A 23,855-nucleotide genomic window follows, 5' to 3' on the forward strand; every position below is an offset into this window, starting at 1 on the left:
CCATTATGTATTTTTAAATGCACTTTCAGGCTCACTAAGCTTACACTCTCTTCTAAACAGACCTGCCATCCCACTTGAGAAGATCTACTATGACCTTGTAAAGGCTTCTTTCATCAAACAGTACCATCACTGGGGTCACTCTGGTTTGAGAAAATGCTTTGTTCATTAAGCACTTCCGTGCAACTTTCTTATTTTTCTTTACTCCCATCAGGCTTGCCATGCCTCAGTTACTGAATGCTAATTTCCTAACAGTTTCTTGCAGCTTATGCGTTCAAATTAGCTTGTCAAATTAAGAGTAAGCAGCTTGGGAAGGGCTTGAAGAAGTTGGGTGTGAAGCAATTTTCTGCTCAATAAAGTATAGATCTAGTAATTATATCATTCTTATCAGTAGTGTATCAGGACTGAAAAATTCACACATTCATTCTTGATAGTATTTGTTGCACTCGATTAAGAATCCAATTGCTGCCTGAACACAACTTTTAAAACAAGAAAAATAAGTTGCATTTTAGTCAGAACAAACTGACAAAGGGCCAGAATTTCTGTGTCTCAGATTTTCAGTATGATTACTCCATAACTGGAGAGAAACAGTACAGTAAACAAGTTACAAAAATAGTACTGACATTACTTTCCATTTATCACAGGGTGAAATTGATGTAATGCAACAATCTGCTTGTTAAGATCCAGGTGTCAGAACACTGCCATGTTTTCATATAAAACCACTCCAGCATAAAGAACTGACGTAGTAGAGTATGAATTCTAGAGTCAGGCAGAATTTAGGAACATTTTTTTTTGGTTTGCCTAAAGCAAAAGGATGAAGTATTCATGAAGTATACACAACGATAGAGTGGAATATATTTTACAGAATACACTGTATTTTAAACCTCTAGCACTTCTAAAGCCTTTAAAATGAGATTTTCCTTGTAATTTGTATATGAATCTATTACACTGATTGGATTATACATGCTCCCTCTGGTGGTTTCCTTAATCCATACAAATGCCTCATTTTTTTTTTTTATTTGGGAATTTAATGGCTAAGATAGTGTGGCCAATTTTGTAGTAACAGCATGCTGCTGTCAGTTAAACAGTGTTGGCATATAAAGAGCCTGAGTATAAATCAGAAATTCTTATTCCCATCTTTTAGTTTGGAATCAAAAGGTACAATATCCCTAAAGCAAACAAAGAAGAAAAATGAAAATAATTAAAACCACGATATATGGAAAAGTGAGCATTTGAATAAAAATTGAGCTCTAAAAAAGGCTGCTTATGAAAGCAGGGACAGGTATAAAAATATTTTCAGGGCCACAAGGTAAAACTCTTTGCCTTGCAATGTACTAAGTGTTTTGCCACCTTGACCTTCAATATTCAAGCTTGTTATCCCACCCACCAAACCAAAAATAATCAGTTCTTTGCCTTAACTGTAACTGCTATGCATAAGAAGAACTCCCAGAGCTTTTGTGGAGTGTATCTATAACAAATGAATTGAAATTTCCAAACTGCAAAATGTTAATTCTTCTTTTAAACACTTTACAGCTTTGGTAAAATATCCTGGAGGTCTTAGACAAAAGTGTGTTGCAACAGGAGATGTTGATTACATATGCAATGCACAATTAAGTGAATGCATCTGTACTCCCAGCTTATGAGTATTTCTGAGTATTGTTATGAGTATTAGTATTATTATGAGTATTTTTGGTCCTGATCTCATTTGTTGCCATTCCCTACCCTTAATGGGATTGAGAGGCTTTGTAGGTGCCAGCTATCAAATAAAAGATGAGGGAAATGTAGAAACCAAACAGTAACCACTGTTTGATGGAAGACCTTGGTTTTCATATTTGTATTTAATTATTTTCTTTTGCAAATCAGGAATCTTATGTAGTCAGACCGTATGATTTTTTTTTGTGCGCTTGTTTTGTAATTCTGTACTGGTGGTGCTTTGCTCAACAAATAAATATGTTAAACCTCATAAGGCTGTTACTTATAATGCAACATTTGATTCAACACAGCTTTTTTGAAAATAAATCTTGTCAGGTGAGAATCACAAAACATCAAACAAAAAACCTAACCCTTTTCCTGATATTAAATATTTCTAGACATAAACTCAGATTTGAAAGTTATCTAAACATTTTTTCAAATTCTTTCTAAAAGATGAATAAACAAATTAGACATTTCAAGCTTGCCCAGAAGTTTGGAAAACAAATAATAGGCAACCATTTTTCATCTCAGTTACCATAAGGGCTCAGTGGAAAAGTGTCACTTCATATTTCAGCTGTAAGTAGTTTTCTCATGAATGGAAAGTGCCTAAGGATTTTCCCTTCCCTACTTTCCAACTATCCAGCCTTAAATGCAAAGAAGTTTTTTCATTATTACCTGCTTAGATGGGAACAGTGATTAGCATATTAAAAGATTAGAAGTATCAAGAATTAAATCACATTATTGCTACTAGTCCCAGTCACCTTTCTGATTTTTTACTTTGTTCAGAACACATTCCAGAAAAAATAATTTTAACCTTTTGGTTTATACAACTAATACTGTTGCTGGCATATAGGATTAAACACTGAAATGAAATGCATCACAACAAGAATTCTTTCATCTTTCTAGCTTAGGAATGTTTTAAGAGTCCAAGAAGCTTTAGGAGTTGTGTGCATATACAGGGGCAGAATAGCTCTACCAGAAGTGCATGGAAATGTCTGGGATTGTCAGTAGACACAGAAAGTCCAACACAGGAATTTGTGCAGCCTGTTCCAGGGCACTTTTCAAACCCACTCTAAAGGTCAATATCATAAACTGCTGCGATGGTCTAGCCAGTGGGATGGTGTCAGCTCATAGGCTGGACTTGATGATCTCAGAGGTCTTTTCCACTCTCAATGAATCTGTGATTCTGTGATTTCAAACCAGATCATACAATGAATAGTCTAGAAAACAAACACTCTTAAGAATAGAAGTGCATCTAACCACTTAATGTGAGCAATATCATTTTGTGAACTGGGACTCTGAGAGTCTTTCTTCCCTTTTGGACCTGGGAAAGCCTCCAGAAAGGCTGGCTGGACAGCAGTGGCAGGACCTGAGCCTTCAGTACTGAGCCCTGCTGAGACTCAGGCCGCTGCAGGTGTTTCCTCAGTCAAAACATTTGAGCCCTACAGACTTTTTAAGTCCTAGATACTGCAGTCCATAGCTGGGTGAAAAGATAGTTTTATTATTGCTCTTCGATTCTTCAAGACTTCCCTTGAAAAACTGAGTCTGTCAGCAAAATACCCTTATGGATCTAGATGTTAGGCTTTTGAGTGTCCTTGGCAAAAAGCATCCAGTTTAGAGGATTTAAAACTTGAATATTGGTAACAACAGTGATAGCTGATTAAAACTATAATCTTAACTGTTTCAGCTCTAGAACTTAATCCTTCAGAACTCCAGCTCTCTATGAATGTACCACGCCACACCTGAGGGATGGTGCAAGCTTTTACACTGTGTTAATGAAGTGGAGAATGAGACACATTCAAAACCAGCATGCACCGATTGCAAGAGTGTGATTTTTGTCTGTTTCTGAACTCACCAAAATATCAGAATCCCATAACTGCTGAAATCTTAGTTTACTGAAGCTCATCCAAAGAGACGCCAAACATCAGTATCTACAGAATCTGAATATAAATATTTTCAAAACTTTGTATAAAGGTGGCTTCTAAAAATTCCTTAATCATTTAGGCGTCTTATTTCCATTCTATTTTAGTGCCAACTTTTTTAAAGTAAACAAATACAATTTATTTCTTGGGCAATGAACTTCAAATGTTTCCAAGGCACCACACTATACCAGTGATGCAAGAAAGCTGTACCATTTGAACCTATAATGCATGAGTAAAGTTGCTTAAAGCTTCCATAAACTTTCCTAGAAAATAACATCTCTAACATGCACACTATATTAAGTGCCTGTGTATATAAGTATTTTTACAAGCATGAAAATATTATATAAACAGGTATAACATTAATGAATTATCTGGTTTTAGATTCTGGAAAATCAGAGGTAGTGAAGAGCAAATTACAAGTTTCAGCCACAGACTACTAGCAGACAGATCCTAAGTGTTTCTGGCATTTTAAAGACATAGATCCTTGTGAAGGAGAAAGCTGTGATACCATCCTAGCTAACATGTTATGGTTAGTTCAATTTACTCAAGGAGCAGCTTTACTTATGGAACAGTTGCAGAACATACATAGTTTAAAAAAAAAAAAGCACCCAAGGGGATCCTCCATCTGCTGAACTCAGAAGACAATGATGTGCCTTTGCTTTAGCCATGAAGAAACTGACATACAACATATTGTATTTCAGAGTGGATAGTCTGATAATCACTTATGAAAAGGAAAACTGTGATTTAGCTTTGTAGAGTGATAGGAATAGAGGCTTTTGCTCTGAATCACTCACAAGAAGAACCCACCACTTTGAAGACTGCAGTGTTTGCACAGCAGCTGGGCTGAAGTAACAGGTAGAAAACAACCCACTGTTGCAAAATAAAGTTGTTTTCATTCCAACACACAGATTGCCCACATGGGGGAATACAGTTATTCTGCAATGGCTCTGCTGGTCAATTTTCCTTGTGCAGTTACCCATTTTATATAAACTTCCTGGTTTTCCAACAACTGTACTTAGTAGTGTGAGTGATGCTATGTTTGGTTTAAATCTTATGGAAGGAAAATAATATACAAGATGCTGTTCTCAGTAGAAACATTGTTTTGGCTAAACTGGGTCATAATTTGATGAGAAAAAAGGGTTATAGTGTTGGTAGTTCTGTTTATCACTGGATACACATTTACTTTTTAACCACATGGAAGTCTCTCTGCTCTGGCAGACCTTGTTTTAGCTCTGCAGGAGAAACATCACCATCTGTTACAGCCACATCTGACCCTCATTACTCCCTTAGAATCTCCTCACTAGCAACGAGGTATTCTCCTGCTGCAGAAAAGGGAGGACTACATCTCTTGGAAGATTATTAACACACTGGAAACCTGTAACTATTGTGTTAAAAGCATTCTTCAGGATTTTCTACTGAAGGCTAACAGCCTTACCCACTGGGCTTTGCCTACAGCCAAGAGAGACAGACTTTGGACAAGTGTGTCTGGTAGGCTTTGCAAACCAGAAACACTACTCAGACATTACTCCTAAGCATCTGCTTCTCCTTACTTCAAAAACGCCTACAAGCACTCATTTGGAAGTGGATTGTAAATATTGATTTTCTTTGTACTCCAGGTAATTCTGAAATATCTAAGTTGATATTTCATGTAATGCTTTGTCTTTGTTTTTCCAAGTAGACTTTATTCTGCTGCAGCAGAGCAACGTATATCAGAAAAGGGAGATAAAACTCTAGGTTGATCTATAAAGCTGGTGAGTGAGGAGCAGCTACACTCAGAAGAAGCTGGAGTACTGGGATGAAAGAACACAGAACTTTCCATACTTTATTATTTTTTCTGAGGACAGTCAAATTTTCCAGTATAGGAAGTGCAACACATGCAAAAAGAAGAATTTAGCACAACAAATATTTATTTTGAGGGCTGCAAAACTACGATGTGATACTGAAGTAAATCATTCTGAGCACTCTTCTTGTGATCCAAACATCTCCATTGTGAACTAAATGAGGCACTTTTTGTATTTCCCTAAAATGAATAAACATGCCAAGTAACAGCAAGATAAAAGGAGAGAGGCACCAGACTAGAATGCAGGCAAGAGTATCCTGAACTGGTAGGCAGCAGAAAATTGTCAAAGCTGAGACAGGAATGAGTCCTGATCACAATGATCCTGCAGTGTAATGTATCCTAACTAAATAAACACTCAGGATTCACATTTTGGAAAGCAAACTGCCTCTCCTCACAAAATATGTGTCTGCTTATTATCTCAAATCTGTTTCTCTGTAGAATGGAATTAGTTTAAATAAGCTGCTCACTTCAGAAGCTGGAGAAGAGTGACCAAGAAAGACAGTGGGGCCTGAGACAGAAACCATCACAAAAGCCATGTTTCCAGATGAAATAATTTAAAAAATAATCTGTAAAATCTAGTATAAAATGAAGATGTTCGGGGGACTGAACCATAGTCTCAGAAGCTTCAAGACCCAGCTGAAAAAATAATGAAGAAACTCATCTGACCTCACAGCTGGACCTGTTTTGAGAAGGAGGTTAGAGAACATGAAATCTAGTGGATCCTTCCAGTTTCAGCTACTATGGTTTTGTACACAATTCTTCATTAGTTTACACCTGGCTCAATATCATACATAGATCTTTATAGATCTATAACTGAAGTCCCCAACTAGAGACATAATCTTTGTTTTTCTGGACCCACCCTTTTTAAGGAACCAGCTCCAGTGCTTCTTTTGTGGCTTGTCAAACAATGTCTGAACATAGCCTGAATGAAACAACAACCTCACTACTGTCAGGAATGGCTTAATTATCAGCAATAAACTGTTCAGTCTATCTGCTGCAGCTTGTAAAAGATGTAACTGTGCTGCAGTGTGGAGCCAACAGGTTTGGGGAAAAAGTTCAGGACACACTCACAGTAGGTTCATCTTTGATTACAGCATAATCTTCACATATTTTTTCCTGGAAATTTTAATTGAATAGGAATAGGTGTGTTGAAACTGTGTATTTTCCATCCAGTTGTGAAGAGGCAGCAATAAATTCTCCTAAATACACAGAAGGGGACACAGTGAAACTACAAGCCTGGTGCTGCTTCCTACTAAAGGTGAAGTATAAAACTCTTTTAGTTTTCTACAGTGAATTTGTGCCTCAGTGAGTGAAACAGATTTTCCAGCAATTCTATAACTTAGGAAACTCAGTTCTTCAGAAACTACAGAGGAAAATAAAGGATGTCAAGTTTTGTTCTTCATAAGAGATCTGAACTTTACCATCTCTTGAAATCTTTCTGGAATTGACTATATTTAAAGAGAAATAAGAACACTGGCCAGAAGGGAACAGACCTTGCTCAGACCAAAGCAAACATTCTCATTGCCACACTTCTTAATGCAAGTAAAATCAAGCAATGTTTGAAAGCAAGAAATTGGCTAAAGAAAGAAAAATATCTTCCTGGCTGCTTTCTACATGCGTCCTTACTTTTAAAGATGTTTGATATGTTCTCTGTGAAATTATTTAATTTAGCTCTAATTCCATATCAGGAGTTCTTTACAAGACAAACTGGCAACAGAATCACTTCTCAAATGACTAAGGGAGTAGTTGTTTAAGGAAACATAATAAAAGTGACCTAAAGTTCCTAATTCTGTACCATATTCATCAACAATTTATCAGGTTTTCAGTGTGGTATCAAATTATTACACTGTTTTAGACTCCTAATAGCATTTTCTCCTCTCACTATGCATCCATTTTATATAAAACATTTCTGAACTTGTTCACTAGGGTTGAAAAACACAGTAATAATAAATATCCATTATGATACCCCAGTTTGTGCAAGAGAATTTGTGTTAAATAAGTTCTTGATATGAATGTCAATGAAGGTCAGTGACTGAAGAACTTTTGGGTAAATCTTCAGCTGCAGTTACCATTTTGCTGTCTGTGCTCCAGCTGCTCCACAGAATCTAAACTGCTCTTGCTACTGACTTGACCGTTCTTGTTGATGAGGCAGTGAGGGGCTGGGAGACTCAATGTACCCACTCAGTATAATGAGAGGTTAGAAGAGAAAAGACTTTAACTCTTTGGATGTGTCTTTCTCCCTACTGCTAAGAGAAAAAGTGTTTCTTTATAATTTCATTACAACCCCACAACTCCATGAGGTTAATTTTTTTTAATGAAGCCAGGAATATAGGGAGAAAATATGAAATGAACTGTAATTTCTACTTATTGTTCCCTTTCAGAAGGATTTTAAAGTAAGGTTAAGGAAATAAGAGCAAGGGTTTAAGTCCCAGAACAACTGTTTTAACAACTCTAATTTTTTTGCTGAAGTGAAATGGGACAATGATGTGTTAGTAATTGCAACTGATGTGTATGTCCATGTGAATGCACATATATAAGAACTAAATATAACCCTTTGTTCTGAATAAGCAACATTTTTTGATATCTCATGAGAACAGTTGCATACAGATGCAAAAAAGAAAAATCCTTTGCTTTACCTTTGGAGTTTGCTGCACCAGCTGCAATTGAAACCAATCTGGGCAGTGACACAGGGACCACAGCTGGTAAACTGGAGACAAGCTGGGATGTAGATAAACAAACACAAATTATTACATTAGTCTGACATATAATTCTCATAAAAAGCACAAAAGAAGGTTACATCTTCTGATAATATATACTTAGAGACTCAACAGTTTTGCAAATGCCCAAAATAAGACATTAAATCCAGTCTATTAATTTGCATGCACAACTATGTTCAGAGAGGTACATTTTATCCATAGGATTTAATTTGTATTATATGTATTCCCACTTCCACAATTGTTCATTCACCTTCATTGTTAATTTTTTATCTTTTTTCATAAGTAGTTCCTTAAATTTCTTCTTCCCTGGCCACAGTGTTGTTGGTGTTGTTAGCAAGCAAATGTAGGCAGATAGTAAGACTGAGAAGGAAGGTGTGAAAGAAAAAAATAGATGTTTCTGGGTTTTTTAAAGTAGTACATCTGGCATCTTATACTCAGGGATTTTTAAACAACATGGTTTTACCTTGGCCAAAAGAGGCAGAGCAACTGAAAATGCGTTTGGAGGTATTCTTTCACAATGTGATGCACAGTGTACAGAAAAAATTGTGTTTGCCTTACAAACATGAAGAATTTTTGTTTTGTTTTGTTTTTAGGAACAAAATTCAAAAGAATTATAATAGTTTTATGAAAAAAGTATTTGGTACAGATTTTGAAAATCTACTGAGAATCATATGCATATAAGCTAACTTGGAATACAGGAGGATGCACGGATAATGCATCAACCATCTGGGAGTAAATCTGAGAGAGGATGAATGAATCTGTCCATGATTCCATGTTCACAGAGAAAACAGAATATTCAAAATTTTGTATGCCCTTCTGTGAGGGTGAAGGGGGACGCTTCCCAGGTATTCCTCCTGGCCATGGTACACTTTACTTACTTGGAAGAGGTATCATTTCAACAGCTGAGAGATTGGTAATCTTTGACATCTGTAGCTCCACCCTGTGGTACTCATAAATTGTTCTTCTACGGACATCTGCCAGGAAAGAAAAACACAAATAATTTCACACTTTACTATGTTGCAGTCTGTAGATTGAGAAAAATACTGGATATAATTGCTCCTTAGATGTACAGTTGACACCAATTTTCCTCAAGAATTATATTTTTAACTTTAGAGACCATGGAGGAACATGTAAAATGGATAGAGAATTTTTAGTTTGAGAAACCATCAGAGTTGATAGAATAGGTACCTATTCTCAATACAAGATTATGAAAATTCTGAGTGTGCTCTCAAGCATCTTAGTCATTCATTTAGGCAGAAATTCTAGGCTGTATAATGTCAAACATTCAAACATTTTAGGCTGTATTTCAGATGCTTCCTTTCCAAAAACATTTCTCAGTTTACAGAACTGAGAGAAATGTTTTATATGTTCATTTTGTCAGTCCTTGTCAAGATGTGCAAACAAAGCTGATTTTGTTGCTTCATCAAATTTGTTAGCTACAAGCTAGCTCATATCTAAATGCACTAGCACATTTTTTTTATAATGTTATAGTAAAGAAGATGAGTCAAATTTTTCTAAACAGCCAATGCTCTGCATAATTTTTATACAAGCTGATTGTGCCTAAGTTTCTCAAAGCAGGAAAGCAATATAGTCAATGCACTATTCTTTTGAGCTTTGAACACACAGACAACTGCAAGACCCAAGCACAATGTATGAAAAAACCACATAATTGTTAGTTTCCAGATCAATATTCTATCATGTATTCTGAATAACCCAAATTTTAAGTGCATGGCTGTAAAGCAGATGAGCTTGTAGATTTGCAAATTAAAAGTACAGCCTATACTACCACAGCAATGAGGATTCCCTGGTGTGCTGGATTCAAACTTATGACCTTTCTGAAAGTTTGCTATTCTAATTGAAATCAATGCCAAATACAATCACTGAGCCTCAGGAATTATGTCACAGAAGAATAAAGGTTTAAATACAATGGATTACAGGTTATTTCAGGCAGTGGAGGCCTGAGTCTACATTTAAAAGAAGGAAAGGGATTGCAGACAGCTACAAACTCAATTTTAGGCAGTCTTCCCTGTTGCCAGTCCTGTATAGTTTAGGGCACACCTTGCTGCTTGGCAGAAAGGCTGTTTCTGCAGCTTGAAGTGCCCTCACATGGGCTCCTCAGCTGTAAAGCAGTCACATAGAACCATATCAGAAGTGGTTTTTGCACTTGTTTTGCAAGTGTTTCTCTTGTTAGGAGGGATGTTTTAGGCATTTTTCAGATAAAAAGTGGAACCTCAACTAAAATCAATCAGCCAATAAATATTAATTTTTAAGAGAAAACAGAAAGCGCACTAAGGTGTCCTGCGGCTAAGGTGCCTCTTGGATCAAGTGGATAAGACTTTGTAAGTACAGAGGGATGGCCAACCTCTAAAAGAACACTCTGAGAATGCCCTTTTCACCACACAGAAAACAATCATCAAGCTATTGCTCTCAGTTGGTATAAAAAACTTTTGGTTTGAAATGGACATATAATTAAGCTAGTCTTATGTTTTACCTACAAAGTCATTCTGACTGGTTAAAAACCAGACACAGGGAAGTGCCAGACCTTTACTGTCCTTTAAAACCAATGGGCAGAAAGGGTTTACAAGGCAAAGCTAATCATGTGTTGGGGTAGGGAAAGTCTCTTGCCAATAGTGAGAGGTTTATGCTCCCAGGATGGTAAGTCCCACAAAAACACTTGCCAAATCAGAGTGATTAGGAAATGCACTTGAAATGAAATCCAGCACTGAAGGCTGACATTTGTTTCCACAGAAAACTTTATCCTTCTGTTCAAAAAAAGAAGCACATGAATATATAAATTAAAATGGTGGGTGCTAGTACTTTAATGGAACACCATTTCAATCTCATCAGTAATGATGCAGACTGGCGTGCTACAACCCTGTTATTCCAAACCTTTCCTAACATGCTCCTCACAGGGCTTGCAAGAATTAAGGAGCTTCTGTTTTTCTAAAAATCCAGTAAGAGTCAGCAACTCAAGTCACAGGCCCTTTTATCTCAGTGCATGGAATTTCTAAAGAACACTGATTTTAACAGAATTAACTTCATTTTGAAAATTCCCATTTCTAATCAAGCATAGCTCAGCATGACTATTCATACCATTAAATCCCACTTCTTGCTAGACTCTGGTTTGATCTCTTCCTCATCAGGATGAAGACTGTGCCAGCCACAGGGAGTGAATTCACGTAAGAGGGATCTCTCTAATGTAAGAAACCTAAGCACAAAGTGGTATTTGCAAAGACACCTTCTAACAGCTTTGCATGTACTTGCATAGAGGTGGCTGGAAACAGAAGCATTCAAATTTACCTGCATGACCAGGCTGTAAGAAAACAGGTGTAGATTCTTTTAAAAGCCTGACTTGAAATTCACAAAGCTTCTCAAACTGCACTTTTCCCTCCTTATTTAGAATTCTGAGCTTTTATCCCCTTTACAAAACAGGCTGCAAAAACTAAAGAGGATAAACAGAAAAATTAAGTCTCTTTCCTTACACTTTCCACCTGAATCTCTTCACATAAGACTCCTGCTCCAACCCCAAGACACACTGTCTTTCACTCTGGTGAAACTTATTCTTATGCTGCCTATTCAGCTCTTTTACAAATAAGTGGAGAACTACAAAGACCTTAGAGCTCACGTAGTTCAGTATGCACCCTAACTTGATAAGAAGTAGTGAAATCATTTGATGTAGTAACAGACAAAAGAGTCATTTGCAGATATTTTGCTGAAAAGAGGTGGTATATCAAGTTTAACAGTAAAGAAAGGGAGGAAAGGAAAAGTACTTTTTACATGCCTGTAAATTTCTGAAGTACCACTCTTGGTTCTAAATTTCAGAAAATTTTTCTCTCTTTGTCTCTTCATCATGAAAATATTTTGTCTTTTGGAGTATCCAAAAGTATCTTTTGGAGGTCTTTTGGGGTATCTGGAACACCCTTTCTTACTGAATGATATAACATATAATCGTTTTGGGTTTTTTCAGTAACAGAGCCAATTTTTTTTTTTTTTTTTTTTTTTACAGCATGGTCCAAATTGTGCTTTGGTTTGTTTCTGTGGTATATATGTGTGCTATCTTTGAACACAAGGCCAAAGGTCCAGTCCCAGCAGAAAAAGCTGAAGAAAACAACAATATGTATTTAAGGTAAGTACATTCCTCAGTGACCTAGGGAGATATTGTGGTGGGTCAGAAAGCCAACTGAAATAATTCCTTCAAGGGCTTAAGCAATGAATTGGTAAATTATAGATGTAAATTATTGATTCTGGTGTGAGAAAACATTTCTATGTAGTTTTTTAAAACCAATTTTAAACTCAAAATTGGCATTTCAATATTCTGTGAACAGAACTTCCAGTGGTAACTAAATGCTCTAAACACAGAGAGTGCTCTGGAGACTCTCTCAGTTCTGGAAGACCACCAGCGACTTCCTAACATACCTGAAGGGTTAGTAATTAGCAATAAACCATTCTAAATATGTGTCCAACAGATGCACAATCTCTCTGGTGCTTTTCCATTGCATAATTACTTTTCCTTGCACAGCACTAAGCTAAAACCTGCAACCCAGTTAAATGTGAAAACATTGGGGATGTCAGCCTGGTTTTTTAAATTATATTTTCACACAAATAAAAAACTTTGTCAGTGAAATATTTCTAGGGAATAGAGATCGGCCATATACCCAGGAAAAACTGATAAACAAGGCCATATGTATTCATACAGCTGCACATTCATTTTTAAGTCTAGCAGGGAGATAAAACACAAATGGTAAGAGGGTGCATTTGATTATGTAGAAGACAATTTGAAGCAAACAATTTATGAAACATATCCAGCATACATTGCAAACAATTTGTGAAAACTGTAACAGTGAAAAACAGAAGGGTGGAGCACAGCTGCTGTATTATACAGCCACTATGTTTTCATGATAGGGACTTTGTTTAGCATCACTGGCTGAATAAAATCTTCATGAAAATACATATTTTGCCATCCTGGGATGTCTGTTTGCTATCATCACAAAGGTAAGTGAAGCAGAATGTCAAAGCAGCCTGTGTACTTTGTTTGTAACAGCTTCATATTACTAAAATCTTCAGAATTAACTAATTAATTCTCAAGGAACCGACACTGGGATCAAACATACCTGTAACTAAATCACCACCATAATTGCTCTTCGCTATGGACTATTTACACACCTTTCTGAATCTAGATCAAAACTCAAGATTCCCTAATTGTATTAATTTTATCATTCTCCTGAAAGCTACTTATAAATCCTTTGAAGTCTGGAAGCTGCACCTCAAAGACATAGAGTATGTGAATAAGCAAACCAGGCTCTCAAAATCCATACTTTATAAACAATGCAGAAAAACATTTCTGCACAAGCACTCTGTGCCTACCTCACATCATTTACTTTGAAACTCTTCACATCCATTTTGATTTATCCTAATTCCTGATGCCAGATGAGCTACCTTTAGTTCAGGATCTAGGTGTGAAAACATCATTTATGCCCTTTAGCCACTATGCACTGAACTGCCTCATCAACAGCAGGTAAAGCTTTGGCTAAAACAAGAACATCTTAAACTCTGATTTCCTTGTACCAGTCCCTGAAATGATGTTATATGACCAAAGATTGGCAGCATGTCTGTCTCTTTCCTGCACTGCTCCTGAACTGGACCCACAGAGTGAAAGAACCCAGCTGCCTGGCTAAACACTTTTGGACAGACAAAACATGCAGGATTGGAGGAATTAGTGGTACTCTGGCACTGGCGCTCTGTGGGATCAGTTACAGTAGTGGAAAGTAAGAATACTGCAGATGCTGCAAATACAGAGCAATAACTTTTGGCTCCACTTTTCAAGGAGGAAAATGGTAACATTACCAGTAAGGAAGGAGAAAACTAGACTGCACATTTGCAGGTAATGATGTACCCTTATGCAATAAATATCACAACATAAACTGCTAGCCTTCTTTTACCCTTCAGGAAGGTAATGCAGGTAAAGGAAGTTCCTACATGGGCTTGGCTGCTGTAAACAAACTGGAGAGACATCTTCAGAGAACAGTTATAACATGCAGAGATGTCAATTGTATGCTTGAGCTACACTACTTATTGAAAGGCACAATTTGCAATAAAACTGGAATATTACAAACATAGAGCTGTGCTACAATTTCATTTGTGTACACAGTGTTGTTGAGTAACTTCAGTGCCATTACATATTGGGTTGTCAAGATATGAATTTTCTAAAAGAGCTGTACCTAATACAGTGGAGGCCAAGATCATGGAGGAGGATGTCTCATCATAGAGAAAACCCTACACATTATCTGCAACTCACTGTGTAGACTCACTGAATCTGGCACTCATTTGTATGAGTGTATTTCATATTCTTGTGGAAAACAAAGCAAGATTAATGGTGGGCTTTTTAATTGTGAAAATACTTTTGTTTGTAGGAAATACTTCATTTCTTCATGCACAAGGAAAAGTTAATTGAAAGACAAAAGGATAGAGAACTGAAACAAAAGAAGGAAATGTAACAGCTCTGAAGGAAAGCAAAGAAGCAGGAGAAGAAAGATGTCATGAAATTAGAAAGAGATCTTGGGATTCGGCAGAAAGGAGAGCAAAGGACACTGTAGGTGACTGAAAGAAGGACCAGCAACAGACTGCCAAGGATGGCTGAGATAAAACAAGAAATAAGAGGAAGCAGGGAAGAGAAGGTGGTTGCAATGGCACAGGAACAAGGTTCCTGATGCAGTGAAGATGCTGAAGAAAAGTGAAGATGGAAGGATTGCTGGAATAGCATGTAAAGCTAACCTCAGCTTTGCCTTCACCAATCGTCTTGTCTAACTGGGAGACACCCATTAAATATTCTTAGTGTCTTTGCTATGAAAGTTATTATGCAAGTATTCAGCCTGCCTGAATAAGCAGAAGTCAGGGTGGTCCCTCTTGCTTATCAGACAAATCATAAGCAGACATCCAGTGCCTAGCTCTCATCATTTGAACTGCCTGGAAGAAGCAGAAACTTCTCTGAAATTAGTCAGTGGATGTAATTTGCTATTTTGATGCCTATAAATCTCAGAATTTAAGGCTTTTCTTGTTAACTTCAGTATCAAGCAGAAATCTGTTTCCCTTCACACACTGCCATTATCTCCAAAACACCTCTAGAGTACCCACAGACATATGTATCCATACATTCACATATTAAAAAATACAAAAGAGTGACCAATGTCTATTAATATAATAACACAACACACAAGCTTTAAAATAAAGACATTGTCTATATACAAACAGAAGTAGCAGATCAAGAAACAAAACCAGAGGAAACAGGCAGAGAAGATAAAGGGAAAAAATGTAAGTACCTGTATTCTTTTAGAGACAGATAAAAGGGGTCTTTATATGTGGTACTATAAACTGAAAATAGGTATGAAATTGTCAGGGTCTTCCATTTCATAATATAAAAAGTTAAAAAAATATTTTCTTTTTTGATCTTGGCTCTTCAAGATTATTCTTTTCAGCACTCATTAAAATGCACTTCTAAAATCAAATGACTGATTAAAAATGATGTTTTTCTCTCCTCAAACTGAAACAGGTTTTATTTGGGTTCATTTCAGGCTTTTTTTTTTTTTTTTTTTGATAACTAGCCATAAAAATAAAGGGAAACTGGGTACACTTAATGATAAAATCTTTGCAAAAATGTCAAATAAGGACTAATAGCTATAATACTTTGCCTTCTTTTGGGGCAAACTAACAGAAATTTAAATTCTTCTCTTGTCTTAAAAGCTAACAAATGAAGTAAGCTAACAATTCTATCATATCACTTTTTCAGTAATTGATTAGAGCCATGGTTGATTTCATACCTCTGAAAAACAAGAATACAAGAACAGGAATATTGTAAGAGCATCTAACGCTGGCTCTCTATGGGCCAACATTATTTAGCAGTTCTGTCAGGGTGTTATTATGTTGCCTGTACATACTAATATAAACCTGTTTCATTGAAAGCACAATTTGCCTTCAGAAAAATTTACCACAAACTGATTGTTCCCTTGATTAATACGAGCTCTAGTTTGAGCTGCAATATAGAAGAATTAATAATGAATTACTACCATCCACAGATCCAGTCACTAAGGAGAAATGCAGTGTATTACACACAGTAATACAGAAATAATGGTATCAAAACAGTTGCTGGAGGGGCATGTTTTAGACTCTCTACCCACACTATTTTTTTCACCTGCCATTCCTTAATGTCTCTTATGAAACACCAGTACATAACTGTGTCTTCATTATGTAGTGGTAGCAAAACAAGGTGCATGTCTGAAATATTCAAATATTAAAAAATAATTCAAACTAGAACGAAAACCCATACATATTTTACATGCAAAATATGCTATTCTAAAATAATTCTTTTAGTGATGTTTGATGATGGAGGCTTGATGTCAAAAGATCTGCATACTGCTCACATCTCATATTGAATTTCTGTATGGCTGTTCTCATAAACCATTTGCATAAGTCAATCAACATAATTTCTACCTGAATACATCTTAGAAGCTCCCATAAGCTAGGACTCATGGAAATATTCAGATCAGTCACTTATAAATGCCACTCAAGTTACTGAAACTGGTTGCCTATATCCATTTGTTCCTAAGCTCTCAGAAGAAATCCATGTGACCATAAGCACATCACATCGATCATAATTCAGAAATAAATTTCTTACAAGAACTTATCTCTTCAGTGAAATCTCAGCATGCCAACCTCCTTCACACTATTCTAAGTTTACGACACACAAGAGATGTTACTGAAATTTTTCATCTTCCCCACAAACAGGACACATTAGAAGTGGCATTTATGCTCCGTCATATCAAAGACTGTTGAAATGTGATAAAGAGGGGATAGGACAACCTGCAATTTCTGTGTCAGCCCATCTGCAGACTGCCTTAAAGATGGGCTGGATAAGAGAGATTCTTATGAGCTTTATCTGCACCACACCTCTTCCAGGGTTCACTTTGGGAGAATATGTCCGGACTCAGTCCTAGGAGGATGGTTCAAGTGCAGTGCCTTCCACCTACACCCTTCCATATGAGGGCTGTCAAAAACTGAATTTAGTAAATTGGCTCCAAAGGTGTGAATAAACCCACCACACTCAGCATACTTGGCAAAAAAAATCTCCAAGGGTTCTGGCCATGGGATGTTAAAACAAAGCATTATGGAAATGACATTTGATTTCCTACAGTTAATTTTCAGCCAATTCATATAAAGCACATTTAATGCCAGAGGAAATTAAATGTTACCTGCATTACTGTTGCCATGACTATGTGAGCCCAAAATGTTATTTAATAACAACATCTCCTCTTCTTTTATCTCACTAAAATGTATATATGAATTAGAAGTTCAAAATTTGAAAAACTTCCAGCTAGGATATTTTTTCTTTTTCACTTGAATACAGACAATTTTTCTGAACAGGTTGCTTCTTTGCAATCATGGACAAGGAGATATATTCCAGATGAAGTATCTTATTGAATAGCAACTTATGCTGGTTGACAGGTTAATTTTACATTATTTGTCTGGCCATTTAGTTTTATTTACTTAATTTATCAGCTCAGAAGAAACAATGATAGAGAAAGCAATACTGGGAATTCCCAAGCAAATAAAATTACACTTGAATTAACAAGCTGAAATTAGCTAAGTGATTTGTTGTGCAACTAATCATCTTTGATGAAATCAGCTTATATTTGTTTTTCAGCCTCCAAACCATTAGCACTACAACAAGATTACATACTGGGAATTTGCTGGATCCTGTGCACAACCACAAATGCATCTGAGAGTCCCACTTTCACTGGGTGGTTGGTTGAACTTATTTGTGTCACAGCGACAGGAATCTAGAAGACAAAACAGGAAGATATGCATTAAAAATTGAAGTAAAAAAATTTTGACTGAAAATAGCAACATTGTGTGAATCTATAAGTGAAAATATAGCCAGCACAAACTAAAAGTCCTACATAAATATTTTATACAATACAGCATCATGCAACTAAGGATTTATTGAAAATTACTGGTTTTAATTTTTATTCTATCCCAGTTTGCTTTACTTCTTATATAACAGTATTCACATCAGCACTTACAGGTGGAAAAATTGTTAATGATACAGAAAAGGGAAGTAATTTTCAGTAGTTTATTTCCCTCAGGTAAAGACAAAGTGAGATGATCTGCTAGTATCAGACAAGAAGGTAGAGACATTTTGTCTCCTATTGAACTCTCAAACCATGAAAGTTCAGCTTGGGATGAACATTTTAAAAGCCTATGGCTCAGTTAACTTTCACGGAAAACTGTTTGAAGAACTATCTGAAGAGAGCTCTGGCTCAATTATATTCATGTTTAAATATGTCTTCAAGAAGCAGGGAAATCATCACTGTCACAGAAAATGTGGAAAATGACAGGTGCTTGCTTTCTAATCCCTAGCAGAAGAAATAAAAAGACTTTACCATAGACTGGTACATAACAGAGATACTCATGCTGAGCAACAGTGTTGTAGACAAAAAAAGATGTTAAATTTGACTTAATTCTTTGGAGAAGTTTTGTCTGATACATGTAAGAGCTCTAGAATTTTGTAATGTCTTTGACTTAGTGACAAGTTAGCATTTATTCAACATTAATATAATTAACTAGACTGAATGATCACAAACCACAGCCATTACTGAAGCAGCAGCTCAAACTGACAGTGTGTCTTTACAGTGTGTCTTGTTTCTCCAGACATCAGAGCTACTGTTCAAAAGTTTTATTAAAGAGTAGGGAGGAAACATAAGTTGACTTCCTAGCAGTTCTGCAGATGACGCTGGCAGAGTAAAGTGGTTTTTTTTTTTTGACTGGATCAATTAGCAATGTTAGACCTTGAGAAAAAGCACAGAATTTTAACAAAGAACAAAGAGTGAAAGGTAGAGGTTTGGTGACCCCATTCTAGAAAGCAGCAGTTCCAGAAGGCCTCTTGGGCTGGTAATGTACTAATGACTCCAGGTGTCAGAAGGGACATTGCAGCAAGAAAACTTTAGTTTTATATTTGGTGGAATACAGCCTGAGAGTGAGGTGGTCATTTTACTTACACCTGCATGTTAGATCATCACTGAAATGTTACACAAACTTTGGGAGGGTCTCTTAAAAATATGCTGAAAGCCAGAGAGAAGGAAGATTAAAAGAGTCATAAAATATTTTGTAAACTTCTGCAGTTCTCAAATGCCATTAAGGGAAGAATTACAATTCTATCTATTTAGCTTCTGAAATGAAAACTGGAAAGCTTCTGGATTACCATAAACAAGTACTGACTTTAGGAGAAATAACTCAGAGGCTGAAGAGTTTTCTATCTAGTATAGAAAGATATAACCAGTAGCTGCAAACTGCAGACAGATACCTTCAGAGCAGAACAAGGTCTGTGTTTCTATGACTGAATGCTGAGAATCACTGGAATAAACTACCAAGTGAAATTATGATTTTCTACCCATGCTGCTTTCAAATCATAACAATGTCTTATTTTTTCAAAGTGGGCCATCAGTTAATCAGAAATTACTAGGCTGAAGAGAGATGAAAATGGATTAAGTGTAAGGAAAAAAGATAAGAAATTCTAGGCTCAGATAATCTAATAGTTTGCTCTGGCGTTATCTTTGCAAAACATCCAGAATCATACTGTTGGTCAGTATTTTTCATATAGCGAAAAAATGACAAAGTAAAAAGTTAGATATACATCTGGTGACTGAGGATTCAGTATTGTTTACATATCAGCTAATAGCATGAATTCTGGTATTTGAGTTCAGCTTTAGTAGTTGTTCTTCTCCTTGTTCCCAAATTATCATTTAGCTGTGCTTTTTCCTGATTGCACTGGTTATATGTCTAGGAAAAATTAAATTTTTTAATATTAACAGAAAAAGTGAATGCTGACTAATAGTGTAATGATTTTCCAAATCTTTTCCTTGGTTTACTGAATGGAGAGTTTGTTTTTGCTGATTTAGGGTCTCTTGCACACATGATCTGCTGTGGTATAACAACACACATGATGTAAAAACAACATGAAAAACAGAGTGGCTTGGAAATATTGCTCGTCTTACATCAATTTCCAATTGGCTTATAATAAGCTTAACTTTCATGCAGCTCTTGAAAAACATGACATAAGAAAGCTGAAAGCTGATACAAAAAACTTCAGTGAGCTCAGAAACAAGTCCATAAAATTTCTCCGGTGTTAAACTATAAATAAAATACCACAATTATTCACAGTCTCAGAATACTCCAGCAAACCATGAAAGAAACTGTTTCAAAAGATTTTGGAGAGTATACTCTAGAATAGCTATTGAAAATAAAGTTAGAAAAAGCAAGCCTATGCAATGACTATTTCTCTTCCAAGTTAGAGAGGAAACACAGGAGATGATGAAAAAGTTCAGAGAGTTCAAAAGGTTACAGACACAAAATGTAGTTGGAGTTATCAGGTGTATAATCAAAAAGAGCACTGGCAAAATTAGCACCTTGAGGCACAAATTATGCATGATCCACGAAAAGAATAAAATTCGTTTTCACATGTGAGTGCAAACTAGAAGAAGCTGCATGCAGGCTTTCCTAAATAAGCCTCCTTATTTAATTCTAGTACCTTATAATGTGTTTCTTTCTGAATCTGTAAATAAATGACCGATTTTCCGCTTTCCCTCAAAATTATGATAACAGCAAACTAAATCTTAGTAAAAATTATGAATGCCTCTAATAGCTGGTACTAAACCAGAAGGCAGTAGCCAACTTGAAAAGAAAATAAGAACAAAAATTTCAAAGAAAATTAAAACATTTTTGAGAAAAAATATCTCAGTAGATAGTGCCCAAATCCCTGTAGGTGTCAATGCTTCTAAGGTAGGCAATCTAGCAAGTGTGAAGGACTTATGGAATATATATATAATTTTCTAACTTTATTATTAAAGTTATAGTAGGATCTAGTCCAACAGAGTGGCAGCTTTAAGCAGCCAAAATTCTGGATCAATGCTTTAGAAGCAGAGAAGGCTAGTGAAAGGTGAGGAAATCTTAAAAATTTAGTATAGCCTAAGGCAGAGCCTGTGTCAAACAGGCACACAGACAGAAATGCAGTCAAAGTAGAAGGGAATCCATGACCCAGGAAAACTCTTCTCTTAAAAAACTACAGTGTTATTATATCTGCATAAAGTGTTGGAAAATAAGTAATTTCACAAATCTGAATACTTCATGTCAAGATGTCAAGATGAAATGGGCTTTTATCATATAATGGCCTATTAAGAAATATGCCCTTTTGACAGAAGGCTTGTAGAAAATGATAAAATAATTTATTGAAAATTATAGCAAAACATGGGTAGCAAGCTACTTTCCTGAATTCTTCACCTGAATCACAAGATGTGTCTTGACAGACTGACATGAAAAGCAGTTGGAACAGTTAGCTAAGGATGTGCAAGGGGTTTTATGGTGTTACTTTCAGAAGATGGATTTTAACCAAAATAATTTAGAAATCTATGTTAACTCTATCACAGGCAATACGAAGTTTTATGTTGAACAAGTAATCATTTTATGAACAAGCTTCCTAAATGCACAGTAGTGCTGAGGCCATCAGCATCTATATTTTGGATTATTTACTTAAATACAGGGAGAAAGATACTTAGAATTCATGCTGAATTCTATCAATAATTTAGTACAGTAATTTAGGCAGTGGTTTCCATCAAAAAGTTCTTGAAATATATTAATTTCAACTTCTCTAAGAACACATCAAAATCTTCAAAATGGAGTAAAACAATGGCCTCTAACCTTATTCTGAAGTAGATGGCAAGCAGGGTGCAATTACTGCCTCACTCCAAAATTGAGTCAAAAAGTTAAGAGTATGCTACAAAATAATAATTAGGAATACAATAGTACTTACAAAGAGTTTTCATTGCCAGTTTCTAATTAGTCTACAGGGCAAACTGCAGGAAACAATCAGAAATTTTATGTTGCATAAACTGATCACCTCATGAAATCAAAGATCCTCTTTCCATGCTAGTAGTCTTTAATAACAGAGGCAAAAAAATACCAGGAATGTATAATGTAGGCAGAATATCCATGAAGACTGCATTTTTAAATTTTTTTTTTTTCAGTTTTCAGGAAACCATTACAAGGTTTAAAGTATTGCTACTGCAAACTAAGTATTTTTCAACCATGCATAGCAGGACCATCAATTTTATGTAAGTGCTACTACTCAATCAGTTCAACTCAATTCTACCTCCCTTTACAGCAGAAAAAAAATCTACTGTAAGTTTCTTTAAGAATTATTTTCCAGCCTCATGTGCTGGGTAACTTGAACAAGATTTTCAACTTTAATAATAGTTTCTGCATTAATACATAAATAGTCATTACTATTTGAATAAATGAAGAAAGCTTTCAAGCCAATGAAATTAAGAAAAGCTTTGGTACCTTTCCCTAATTTGTCCTGTATTAATCATGGACAGAAAAAGAAACCAAATGTTACACTAAGGAACAATAGCTCTAAGCACTAATGGAAAGGACTAAGTAAAATAGTTATTTTGTTCAAAAAGGAGTAAAGCTCTTGAGAAATGAAGTTCTGTGAAATTTAGACCACAAGAAATGAGTATTCACTCACTAGTACACCTTTGCAGGAAATTTTCTTTATTACTAGGTTCTGTTGGCTACTTGCACTGTTATGTATTTCATACATGACAGAAGTGCACAGGTAAAATTTTCTGCCAGCTGATGTTTCCTGACATACTGACTGATTGCAGTACAGTAACTGCTGCTGTAAGCAAACTGATATGTAAAATGTAAGGAGTATGCACTGTAAACAAACTAAACTGGTAAAAAAATATTTGACTTGCTACAGGACCTTGCTATTTTTCAAATGGTTTTCACACGTTGAAAACTTGTCTGTACCGCTCTTTCCTCTTTCTCTTGCTCAGTAACTCTTCCTAAAGATGTTCTGATGTCTCTGCATTTCACTATCGTTGTGGCTCAGGTCCTTTGATAATTTTTTTTTTTTTTTTCCTTTCAGAATATATTCTGGGCTTTAGATAAAAATTGTGCATTTCAGATTGCTTCCTATGGGCAAACAGCAGAACACAGAAGACTGGACAGAACAAATTTTTTTGATACTCAGCAAAGCCCAACCTAGATCCTTCCTTGGTGGTCAAAACCAGGTTTATGAGGTAGCAAACATGATATGAGAGCAGAAAGGATATGAAAAAGGGTTTGAATAAACAGGAAATAAAAGGTAAAGTTCACCTTAGTTTCTTTAGACCAAAAAGTCTTTACTTATAGAGACTTTATTTTAAAAGTAGATTCACCAATACAAGCTCCTGGTGTCACAAATACAGAACCCCTGTGGGATGCTTTATAAAGTTACTCACATGTTTGCTTGATTCCTTACATGGTGTTTCAGCTTGGATACTTTCAATGACAATGTAATGAAGACCTCACAGATTTGTCATACATAAGGGTCATATTTTTTGAACTGTGATGCTAACATGAGACAGCAGCAAAAAACCAGTAGAAATCACGTGCAACTTTTACTCATGCTAGTGAGCACTCACACAAGTAATCTTAGTGGAATTAATGGGGCTTCTGACAACATTACCCACTAGCATGAGAAATGGTTCCAGGAGGAAGGACTTCCTCAGAGAGCAATGTATTCAGCCCTAGAAATTAAATCAGTTCCTAGCCAGGCTTCAAAGCACTAGAGTCAAATTTAAATTTACAGTTGTT

The 23,855-nt window shown here is 36.0% G+C and overlaps 1 protein-coding gene across 1 annotated transcript in view; it reads right to left on the reverse strand.

Annotated features, from left to right (window-relative positions):
• PLXDC2 (plexin domain containing 2) overlaps nucleotides 1–23,855 on the reverse strand; it is a 241,864-nt gene that overhangs the window by 36,916 nt on the left and 181,093 nt on the right. The window contains exons 7-9 of the mRNA XM_071735081.1: nucleotides 17,899–17,998; nucleotides 9,047–9,142; nucleotides 8,088–8,169 (exon numbers count right to left, since the gene is read on the reverse strand). Of these exons, the coding sequence (XP_071591182.1) occupies nucleotides 8,088–8,169; nucleotides 9,047–9,142; nucleotides 17,899–17,998 (278 nt within the window). The remainder of the gene's footprint in view (nucleotides 1–8,087; nucleotides 8,170–9,046; nucleotides 9,143–17,898; nucleotides 17,999–23,855) is intronic.

This window comes from Heliangelus exortis, chromosome 2 (genome assembly GCF_036169615.1).
Source record: "Heliangelus exortis chromosome 2, bHelExo1.hap1, whole genome shotgun sequence".
NCBI lineage: Eukaryota > Metazoa > Chordata > Aves > Apodiformes > Trochilidae > Heliangelus > Heliangelus exortis.